The 11,486-nt window shown below is 39.3% G+C and overlaps 1 protein-coding gene across 2 annotated transcripts in view; it reads right to left on the minus strand.

Annotated features, from left to right (window-relative positions):
- Window positions 1-481: 481 nt before the first annotated feature.
- The window catches only part of RABGEF1 (RAB guanine nucleotide exchange factor 1), a 72,276-nt gene continuing 61,271 nt past the window's right edge, over window positions 482-11,486 (minus strand). The window contains exons 9-10 of one of the 2 annotated variants that reach the window (XM_040634993.1): window positions 3,505-3,612; window positions 482-1,673 (exon numbers count right to left, since the gene is read on the minus strand). In XM_040634993.1, coding sequence (XP_040490927.1) covers window positions 1,668-1,673; window positions 3,505-3,612 — 114 coding nt within the window. In that variant the 3' untranslated portion in view covers window positions 482-1,667. Of the gene's footprint in view, window positions 1,674-3,229; window positions 3,613-11,486 lie in introns of those variants that run through there. The other variant, XM_040634992.1, reaches the window with a different exon arrangement.

Below are 11,486 nucleotides of genomic sequence, written 5' to 3' on the forward strand. Positions count from 1 at the left end.
AACAGATACTTACACACTGACGTTCATCACACCATTGTTTGCAATAGTCAGAATGTGGAAACGACCCAAATGTCACCAACAGATGAACAGGCCAACAAGTTGGCACAGACATACAAAGAATATCATCTTTTTTTAAAAAAGATTTTATTTATTTATTTGACAGAGAGAGAGAGCCAGCCAGCGAGAGAGGGAACACAAGCAGGGGGAGTGGGAGAGGGAGAAGCAGGCTCCCAGCGGAGGAGCCCGATGCGGGGCTCGATCCCAGAACACCAGGATCACGCCCTGAGCCGAAGGCAGACACTTAAGGACTCAGCCACCCAGGCGCCCCAAAGAATATCATCTTTGAAAGGAATGGAATTCTGATACAGCTACAACATGGATGAACCTTGAAAATGTTACGATAAATGAAATAAACCAGACACATGGAACAAATATTGTATGACTGAACTTCCATGAAGCAGCTAGAATAGGCAAATTTATTAAAACAGAAAGTAGAATAGAAGTTACCAGGGTCCACAGGGAGGAGGGAACGGGGAGTTGTTTAATGGTACAGAATTTCTATTTGGGATGTGAGCCAGTTCTAGAAATCGGTGGGGTTGATGGTTGCATGACACTGTGAATATACTTCATACCACCGAACCGTACACATAAAAATGATCAATTTAAGTTGTAAATATTTCATCACATTAAAAAAAATAAGTGAGCTGACAACATCCAACCTAATGACCTTCTGGGTGTGGTCTCTGTCCTCACAACCAGTGAACGGGTGTGAGGTCTGTGTGACCACAAGGAATAATAGTGATGTGACTATGTCTTGTTTGCATTTCACATTGGGTCGTGAAATAATAGAGACAAGACCTCTGACCCATACTCCTGTGAGAGATAAGATATGGTACATGGGAAAAGGTAGATTGTGTTGGAAGGGACAAAATAATCAAAAATAGATTAATTATGGTTCAGTTAGTCAACAGAAGTATGCCATAAAGTACAGATAGTCTTTGATCAGGGAAGAAAAGAATTGTCAAGTAGAGAACATTTGTGCTCGTATTATTGTCGGATGGATCAGCTCCCTGTTTAAATGAGTACCAACACCCCCCCCCCAATGACTGCAAACATTGGAATCTGTGTGTGTACTCAGATTTTCTATATGAACAGAGTGCCTGTTCCAGAGTGTTCTGTACCAAGAGAGGGGTAATTGGACCTTGCACCTGGATTTTCCAGATCCTTGGGATTAGACGGCCTTTGGCTGTGATACATTTCCTTACTTTAGTGCTGTTGCTACCTTCGCGCCCTTCCCATGAACAAACTGGAGCAAGACTGTGAGCATCGCCATGTTGAGTCCCGTCACTTTGCGTCCTTAGCAAGTCAAACCCACTTGCCTACCATCCTCGGGCATTTTCACCGCATTAACAATCACTGGGCTCCTGATGGGCTGTGCTGAGGAGGACACATCTGTCGCCCCTTTGGCATTCCTGCCAAAATGCTAAAACCTGAATCTAATCCTCAGGAAATGAGCAAACGAATCCAGGATGAGGGACGTTCTGTAGACTATCTCGTCCACACTCTTCAAATGCACCCGCGTCGTGAAAACAGGAAACAATCCTTCCACGATGTATATCAAATCATCATGATGTACACCTTAGATATCTTACAGTTTTACTTGTCAGTTATACCTTAATAAGATGAGGGGGGAAAAAAGAAATAAGGCTGGAAACTGTTCTAGATTAAAGACCGCTAAAGACACATGACCGCTAAAAGCGGTTGATTAATCCTGCCCAGGAAGCTGGATTGGAAAATTTGGATATGGTCTGCTTAGTGCATCAATGTTAAATTCCTGTGATTACGTGAAAGACTGTCGTTATTCTTAGGAGATACATACTAAGGTATTATAGGCATATATATATACTATATATATACATATTTATTTAGGTCTATACTAAATAGAAAAATTGAGTTATCTGCACCTGAGAGAGAGAGAGGAAGCAAATATGACCAAATGTTAAGTGTTGAATCAAGGAGAAGGGCATATAAACATTCATTAGTATCCTTGCAATATTTCTGTAGATTTGACATTTCTCAAAATAAAAATTTAGAAGGAAAAAAAAATAATCACTGTAATACATTAGGCCAGAAGTCAGCAAGCTTTTCTGCAAAAAAATATTTTAAGCTTTATAGACCATATGGTCTCTGTTGCAACGATTCATCTCCGCTATGTACCGTGAAAGCCACAAAATGAAATGAGAGTGGCTGTATTCTAATAAAACCTTATTTACAAAAGCAGGTGGTGGGCCAGATTTGGCTGCAGGCCATATTTTCTAACCTGCTTTAGGCTGTGGCCAACTCAGGGCAATTCTGTGGCATCTTACGGTCCACTGGAAATTCATGGCTGCCCAGGAGTTGACAGATTGTTAAAACGTGAATCAGATATTGTAGCTTGAAATGCTGTCATCCTAATCTCCCAATAACTGGCGACCTAACAGCTACATCCCACTTAAAGCATCCTCTCCTCTTTTTCATCTTGTCCCTAATAAAAACTCTTCAAATCTCATCTTCCCAACATCCAAGGGCTAAGGCTCCAATACCTACCATCTTCTCCTTTCTCAGTTCTCTGAGATCTGGGGAAGAGTTAGTGTTATAAAATGGTGGTTAGGAATGGGGACCCTGGGAGTGTAGAATGGTGCGGCCACTATGGAAAACTGAATGGCAGTTCCTGGAAATACTAAAAATAGAATTCCCATATGGTCCAGTACATTTGGGTGTATTATCCAAAAGAATCCAAAGTCCAGATCTTGAGGTATCCACACTCCCGTGTTCACTGTAGCACTATTCACAATCTGCAAGACATAGGAATAATCTAAACGGCCACCAACAGATGAATGGATAAAGAAAACGTGTAGGGGCGCCTGGGTGGCACAGTTGGTTAAGCATCTGACTCCTGGCTTTGGCTCAGGGCACGATCTCAAGGTCCTGAGATCGAGCCCCGTGTTGGGCTCCAAGCTGAGCTCAGAGCCTGCTTGAGATTCTCCCTCCCTCACCCTCTCCCTCTGCCCCTACCCTATCCTATCCTAAATAAATTCAAAAAATCTTAAAAAAAAAAAACAGAAAATGTGCACACAATACAGTGGAATGCTACTTGTCCTAAAAAAAATAAGGAAATTCTGCAAAATGGGACAACATGGATGGACCTTAGGACGTAAGGCATGATTCCATTTATATGGGGTACCTAAAATAGCCAGATTCATAAAAGCAAAGATTGGGATGGTGGTTACAGGGGCTGGCAGAAGGGGGGAAGGATAGAAAATTGGGAGTTATGAATCAACAGTCAAGAAGGTTCAGCGAAGAAAGATGAATAGACTCTAGATACCTCCCGTCCCACATTGTACTTTGAGTCAACAACAACGCACACGTAAAAATTTGGGGAGTGGACAGACTTTATGTTAAGTGTTGTTACCACAATAAAAAGTAAAAGACACAGAAAGAGTAGGAGCCCTGGAGCTCGCCTACCTGGGTTTGAATCCCGGCTCCCCACTTCAGCTCTGATCCTGAGCAAGACACCCGCATCTCCGTGCACCAACTTCTTCTTTGTGCCTCAGGATAATTAGTATTACTCGCCTGCGGGATTAAATGAGTTCTTCCACGTGAAGCACTGAGCACAGCGACTGGCATATATCAAGCACCAATTAATGCCACCTATTACTATTCCTGCCAAACTAGGTCTGTTAGACACATTTCAGAGGTAACACCCTTTAAATGCTTGCTTCGCATGCCACCTGGTACATTAGGGCTAAATGCCTGCAAGATTTTGTAATTATTCCGCTAGGCAGCTAAACAGCGTCCCTTCCCTTATACTTTACACCCAACTAACTCCTGAGCTATTTAATCTTTCACGTGTTTACACCTTCCCCTTTCTCCTGGATTGCAAAACAGCTGAAGGCAAGCTCTGGGACATGTGTCTTTTCGCAGCCCCTCCAGCACCATTCTGCACATATAGTCGGGGCTGGAATATATAGAAGGCATAGACTTAACACAGTTTTAAAGGAAGAACCTTGAGCAGACCACCGAGTTCAGCACCCTACTGATTCGTCCATCTAAACACTAAAAAGACAGAGCTTCCAGAATGAGTCACTCTTACTTATGAAATGATAGGAGAAAGTTTTCACTGGAGATAGTAATCATGTCCATCTACCCCTCTGACTTTTCAAATCAGAAGAAAATGACCAGACTAGACTCCCCCCATACCCCCCGCACCTGCCCACCAGAAATTCAGGTTAATTCTGACAATGGACTCAGTGCTTAGGTGAGATGCTTCCATATTTAAGAATGCTTACCAATCTTCCAGCTGCCACCCCAAATCCAAGAACCTAGATTTCTTTCAGCTTCATTGACTTTTTATTAAGGGAGGGAGCAATTTTCTTCTGGCAGGAAAACCGTTCAGCAGGCGTGCACTGCTATAGAGGGAATTTAAACCAGACACCTACCCTGCAGACTGCTCATTATTCTTTTAAGGAGAGGTGAGCCTCAGAACCTTCCAAGAGGGTGATTCTAACCCTAGAGATGGCTTTCTATATTGGCAACTCCAGAGGGGTTGCCTGGGAAACCTCATTTAGAGACCAACTGTATCACTTTTAAAACAGTCTTCCTCGAAGAGCTAATACGTGCTATTACAATTCTGTGTTGTGCACTGGTTTGGATGGCTTTAGTTCTTATACTCTTAGAATAATTTTCTTCATTTTTCTGATTATAAAACAACCGTGGTATTGTTTAAAGTTGGGGATTTAGAAAATATTACAAAGGAAATTAAAACCATCTGTAATAACCAACCCAATAGTAACTACTGGTAAGATTTTGCTGTATTTCTTTCCTTTTTTCTAGCATTGCATGGAATTTTAAAAGAAACTTGGGATACGCTTAACATCATGCTAGGATAGTTTTCTATATAATTACTATTTGAACATAACATAATAAAAATTATTTAAAAATAAAATAAAATAAATAAAATTAAAAAATAAAATAAATTACTATTTGATTTAAACATCCCCCCTACACAATTTAAACACTGAAAATCTTAACTTCTGTAGTCAATATTTTTTATATAAATTTTTATTGTGGGTTTTAAGAAATTATTTTCTTAGCATAGACTTCTAGAAATGAGATTACTGTGCCAAAAAGTAAAAAGGTTTTTAAGGCTTTTGACACATAGTGCTGGTTTGCTGTCTGGAAATGTTATAATCTATGCTTCCATCAATGAGACACATTTCTCTGTACATTCATAGTCATAAAATGCTATCATAAAATGTCGCTTTTGCCAATTTTACAAGAGAAAAATTATGTTAAGTTATTTTACATTTCTCTGAGTACTAATGAGGTTGAAAATTTTCATCTGTTGCTGTCCATTTGTAAGTTTAAATGGTGAATTGTTTGTTCATGTCCTTTGTGCATTTTTGTTTTTATTTATTTTTTGGGGAGAAAGAGAGCGGGGGTGGGGAGGGGCAGAGGGAGAGGGAGAGAGAGATTCTTAAGCAGGCACCACACCCGGCATGGAGCCTGACTCAGGGCTTAATTCCATGACTCTGAGATCGTGACATGAGCCAAAATCCAGAGTCCGACACTTAACCAACTGAGCCACTCTTGTTTGTTTTCTGTGCTTTTGGTGTCACATCCAAGAAATCATTGCCAAATTCAATGTCATGAGGATCTCCCCCTCCGTTTTCTTCTAAGTTTTATAGTTTTAGCTCTCATGTTTAAGTCTTTGATCCACTGAATTAGCTGTTTACGGTGTGAGGTAAGGTCCAACTTCATTCTTTCACATGAGGATATCTTGTTTTCCCAACCGCACTTATGGGAAAGACTGTCATCTCTCTCACTGAATGGTCTTGTATATATCTTCTATGGTTCAGTTACTGTTCAAGTCTTTTGTCCACTGTCTAACTGAATTCTTTTTTAGTTGTTGAGTTCAGAGCATTCTCTAGATATCATGGATATCACTTGTTGGTTGGACATAATTTGCTGAATTTTTTGTAGTCTCTAGCTTGTCCTTGCACTCTGTTCACAGGGTCTTTCACAGAGCAAACGTTTTAAATTTTTACTAAGTCCAGTTCACCCGCCTTTTTTTTTTTCTTTTATGGATCATGCTTCTGGTGTCAGGGCGTGATCCCGTCGTTCTGGGATCGAGCCCCACATCAGGCTCCTCTGCTGGGAGCCTGCTTCTTCCTCTCCCCCTCCCCCTGCTTGTGTTCCCTCTCTCACTGGCTGTCTCTTTCTGTTGAATAAATAAATAAAATCTTAAAAAAAAAAAAGAACTTTTGGTGTAGTCCTGAGATTCCAAATATTTTTTTCTAAAAGTATTATAGAAGTTATAACTTATAGTTAAGTGGAAGTTCTTCTCCTCCTTCTCCTCCTCCTTGATCATTTTTCCCATCTTCTTTTTCTTCTTTCCCTTCTTCTTCCCTTCCTCCTCCTCCCCCTCCTCCTCCTCTTCTACTCCTTCTCCTCCTTCACCTTCTCCTCCTTCTCTTTCTCCTTCTTCTTCTTTTGCACTATGGATGCCCAATCGCTACAGCACCATTTGTTGAAAGTCTATCTTTCTTCCACTGAATTGCTTTTACACCTCTGTAAAAAAAAAATCAGTTGGAAAAAGAAGTCAGTTGGTCATACTTGCATGGGTCCATTTTGTGTTCTTTATTGTTCCATTGATCTGTGTATCTATCCCTCCACAAACACTGCACTGTCTTGATTACTGCAACTAGATAGCAAATCGTAAAACTGGTTAGAGTGGCGCCTAGGTGGCGCAGTCGGCTCAGGGCGTGATCCCGGCGTTCTGGGATAGAGCCCCACATCGGGCTCCTCCACTATGAGCCTGCTTCTTCCTCTCCCACTCCCCCTGCCTGTGTTCCCTCTCTCGCTGGTTGTCTCTCTGTCACATAAATAAATAAAATCTTTAAAAAAAAAAAACTGGTTAGAGTGATTCCTTTCACTTTATTCTCCTTTTTCAAATTTGTTTTAGCTGTTCTAGTTCCTTGTCTTTTTTTTCTTTGCCTTTCTATATGAATTTTAGAATGAGCATCTCTATCTACCAAAAAATCTTACTGGGATATTAATAGGAATTTCATTACAGAGGTAGAACAGTCTGGAGAGAATTGGAGTCTTTACTATGTTGAGTCTTCCAACAGGATGTTTCTCCATTTGTTTGGCTTTTTTATTTCTTCATCAGCATTTTGTAGCTTTCAGCATGGATGGCCAGAACATATATTATTATATTTATACCTTAATATATTGTTTTTGAGCATTTGTAAATTATATTTCGCATTTGGTTTCCACCTGTTCATTGCTGGCATACATATATTTTTGTTTCTACATAACTTTATTTAAGTGGATCAAATGTGTAGCATCCTTCACTGCAAAGTGCCTATTTGCTTTCCACTTACAGTTGTATCCTTTGCTGACATATTTCTCTCTCTCTCTTTTTTGGGCAAATATTTATGCTTATTAACATTTTAACAAAATCACCAAGGGAACGTTAAGAAAACAAAAGGAAAGCTGCCAAAATTATGTACAGGGCATTATCTTTAAAGCACATCAACTTTAAGTCATAGTATCCTGTAGTAAAGGCGGAAATCTTAAAGTAAATGTCACAATGCAGCCTGGAGGATTTGCCTGAAATATTTTAGATGCTAGCGATGAGCTCCACAGCTGCTATTCCGACACTTTAAAGCTTTGCTGAAATCTAACTCACCATATTTCATTCTTTTAAAGTGGACAATTCAGTATTTTAAGTATATTCACAAAGTCGTGAAACCATTATCACTAATTTCAGAACATTTTTCACCCCAATAAGAAACCGTACCCATTAGCAGTCAATTCCCATTCCCCTCCCCTCTCCTGCCCTTGGCAACTGCCAATACTTTGTCTCTAGGGATTTGCCTATTCTGGACATTCCATGTAAATGGAATCATACAATATGTGGTATTTTGTGTCTGGCTTCTTTCACTCACCATGTTTTCAAAGTTAATCCATGGTCTAGAATGTGTCAGTATTTCATTCCATTGTTTATGGCCAAATAACATTCCATTGTATGCATATATTATTTTTATCTACTCATCACTTGATGGGCATACAGGTTGTCTCCACATGATTTAATAGATTCAAAAAATCAGACTTCTTATTTTAGGATAATTGTCAATTCACATGCAGGAGGAAGAAATAATATAGAGATCCCATGTATTCTTCAAACCGGATTTTCCCAAGGGTAACATCTTGCAAAACTATGGTACAATAATACAAGCAGGAAATTTACACTGAAACAATACACTGATTTTATGCAGAGTTTGACAGTTTTGCATATCATTTGTGGTTTAGTTCTACGCAATTTTACCACGTGTAAATTTGTGTAATCACCACCACAGTCAAAATACAGAACAATTTCAACCAAAAAGATTTATCATGCTGTCTTGTTATAACAACATTCAGCTCCCTCCCCACCCCATCCCGAACCCCTATAATCCACCAATCTGTTTTCTACCTCTATAATTATCATTTTAAGAATATTATTTAATTTTGATATAAATTATGTTAAAAAAATAATGGAATAAAAACAAATGGAATCATACAGTATGTAATTTTTCAGATTGGATTTTTCACTCAATATATATCCCTTGAGATCCATCCAAGTAGCTTTATAAATACTCAATTCCTTATTATTGAGCGGTAGTATTCCATTGTATGAACGTACTACAGTTTGTTTAACCATTCACCTGTAGAAGGATATTTGATTTCCAGTTTGGGGCTATCATGAATAAAAGTGCTATGAGCATCTGTGTACATGTTTCTGTGTGAACGTAACGTTTCATTTCTTTGGGATAAATGCCCAGCAATGTAATTGGTGAGTTGTGTGATAATGACATGTTTAGTTTTATGAGAAGTTGCCAAAATATTTTCCAGAGTAGCTATATTAGATTTCCATCAGGATTGTACAAGCGATCCACTTTCTCCATATCCTTGTCAGCATTTTCTTCTGGCCTCCATGGTTTCTGATGACAAATCCAATGTCATTCAAATAATTGCTCTATTGTAGGTAATGTATCTTTGCTAACTACTTTAAAGATTTTTTTAATTTTGAGAAGTTTGTAAAACATGTCTTTGCATGGATTTCTTTGGGTTTATCCTGTTCGGAGTTCACTCGGCTTCTTGAATCTGTAGCTTTATTCCAACTTTGGCCAAATTTGGTAAACTTTCAGCCACTATTTAACAATTTTTTAGCTATAGCTATTTTCTTCCTTCTTTCTGGGACTCTAATGACAAGAATGCTAGATCTTTCATTATTGTCCCAGAGGTCCCTGAGGCTACATTCATTTTTTATAAATTTCAGCCTATTTTCAGTCTATCATCAGACTGGATAATTTCTATTGCCCTGTCTTCAGTTCACAGACTCATTCCTGTCATTTCCAATCTAATATGAAGGCCATCGGTGACTTTTTTTTCCTTTCAATTTCAGTGATTGTAGTTTTCAGTTCTAACATTCTATTTGGTTTTTCCCTATTTCTTTTAGTGGGACTTTCTACTTTTTCATTTGTTTCAAGCATGTTTATTTTTGCTCATCAATGCATTCTTAGGATGGTGTCTTAAAATTTCTCATTAGGTAATTCCAACATATATGTCATTTTGAATACAAGTGGCGTAAGCAGGCATCCTTGTCTTGCTATTAGTCTTAGAGGAAGAGCTTTCAGTCTTTCACCATTGAGTATGATAGCATTGGGTTTCCATATATGCCTTTCATTATGTTGTGGTTTCCTTCTATTCTTATTTTTATATTTTTATTTTACATATTTTTTTTCAAGAAGAGTATTGAATTTTGTGAAATGCTTTTTCTGTTTCAGTTGAGATGCTCAACTGTATGGTATTTGATCCCTTTATTCTGTTAACGTATTGCATTGATTGGTTTTCTATGTTGAACCATTTTTGCGTTCCGGGAATCAATCCCACTTGGTTATGGTGGTATAATCCTTTTAACGCATTGTTGAACTTGGTTTGCTAATATTTTGAGAATTTTTTGCATCTGTAGTCACCAGGGAAGTTGGTCTGTAGATTTCTCATAGTGTCCTGTCTTACTTTGGTATGAAGGTAATGCTGGTCTCACAAGAAGTGTTCCCTCTTCGATTTTTTAGAGGAGCTTGAGCAGGATTGATGTTAGTTCCTTAAATGGTAGAATTCACCAGTGAAGCCATCTGGTCCTGGGCTGAAAGACTTATATTTAAAATTGCATTTCCCCCCCTACAGTTACTAGCTACCATTTTACTGTGAAGAAGGCTTTCCCTCCATCAATTGGGTGCCAATTAGTTCTTTCTCAAAATGGGTTGGTATAATGGTAACCTCCAATATGTGGAGGTTTTTTATGTTTATTCCATGTTTTTCACAATTACTCTTCATAGTTTTTTATTCAAACTGTCCCCAAATTGGCCACTGAGAATCCTTTCAAGCTGACTCCTATGTCCTATTGAAATATGCCCATTAGCCTTAAAGTAATTTCTTACTTTCTTGCTTTCGGACCAAAGATTTATTTTCCTTATATATTTTTTTTAACTTACCTGGATTCAGCATTTTCTCCACGGAGCATGCTGAACAAAGGGTGAATGAAGCTCCTCCCCACCCCCCCAACTGGCCCAGATGCAGCTTGCAGCCAGCTAACCATCAGTTGCACCATCGTGTCCTGGTCCAACGCCCCAAGCATGCACTCGCGCCTCTGACCATTCCTGAGTGCCCAGGCCCTAGCTAGACGGATCATAGAGTGGAGGGGTAAGACCAAGAGCTCATCCTTGGAGGGTGGTGAGAAGCGAGATTATGAATGAGCTAAGGCTCTAAGCCCCACTGTGCAGGCTCCATTGTCCCATCAGACTTCACTTCTTAAGTGTGTTTTTAACACAAATTCAGTGAGAAAATTATTAAGAATTTCCAAGATGGCAGGGAGCCTTGATGGCTCAGTTGGTTAAGCATCTGCCTTCCGCTCAGGTCATGATCCCAGGGCCCTGGGATCGAGCCATGCATCAGGTCCCTGCTCAGTGGGATATCTACTTCTCCTTCTACCTCTGCCCCTCCCCCTGCTCATGCTCTCTCAAGGAAGTAAAAAATCTTTTTTTAAAACATTTTTTTAAAAAGATTATTTATTTATTTGACAGAGAGAGAGACAGCCAGTGAGAGAGGGAACACAGCAGGGGGAGTGGGAGAGGAAGAAGCAGGCTTCCAGCGGAGGAGCTTAATGTGGGGCTCGATCCCAGAACGCCAGGATCACGCCCTGAGCCAAAGGCAGATGCTTAACAACTGAGCCACCCAGGCACGTGCAAGGAAGTAAAAAATCTTAAAAAAAGAAAAAGAAAGAAAGAAAGAAAGAAAGAAAGAAAGAAAGAAAGAAAGAAAGAAAGAAAGAAAGAAAGAAAGAAAGAAAGAAAAGAAAGAAAGAAAGAAAGAAAGAAAGAAAGAAAGAAAGAAAGAAAGAA

Source organism: Ursus maritimus, unplaced genomic scaffold (genome assembly GCF_017311325.1).
Source record: "Ursus maritimus isolate PB19 unplaced genomic scaffold, ASM1731132v1 scaffold_2, whole genome shotgun sequence".
Classification (NCBI taxonomy): Eukaryota; Metazoa; Chordata; class Mammalia; order Carnivora; family Ursidae; genus Ursus; species Ursus maritimus.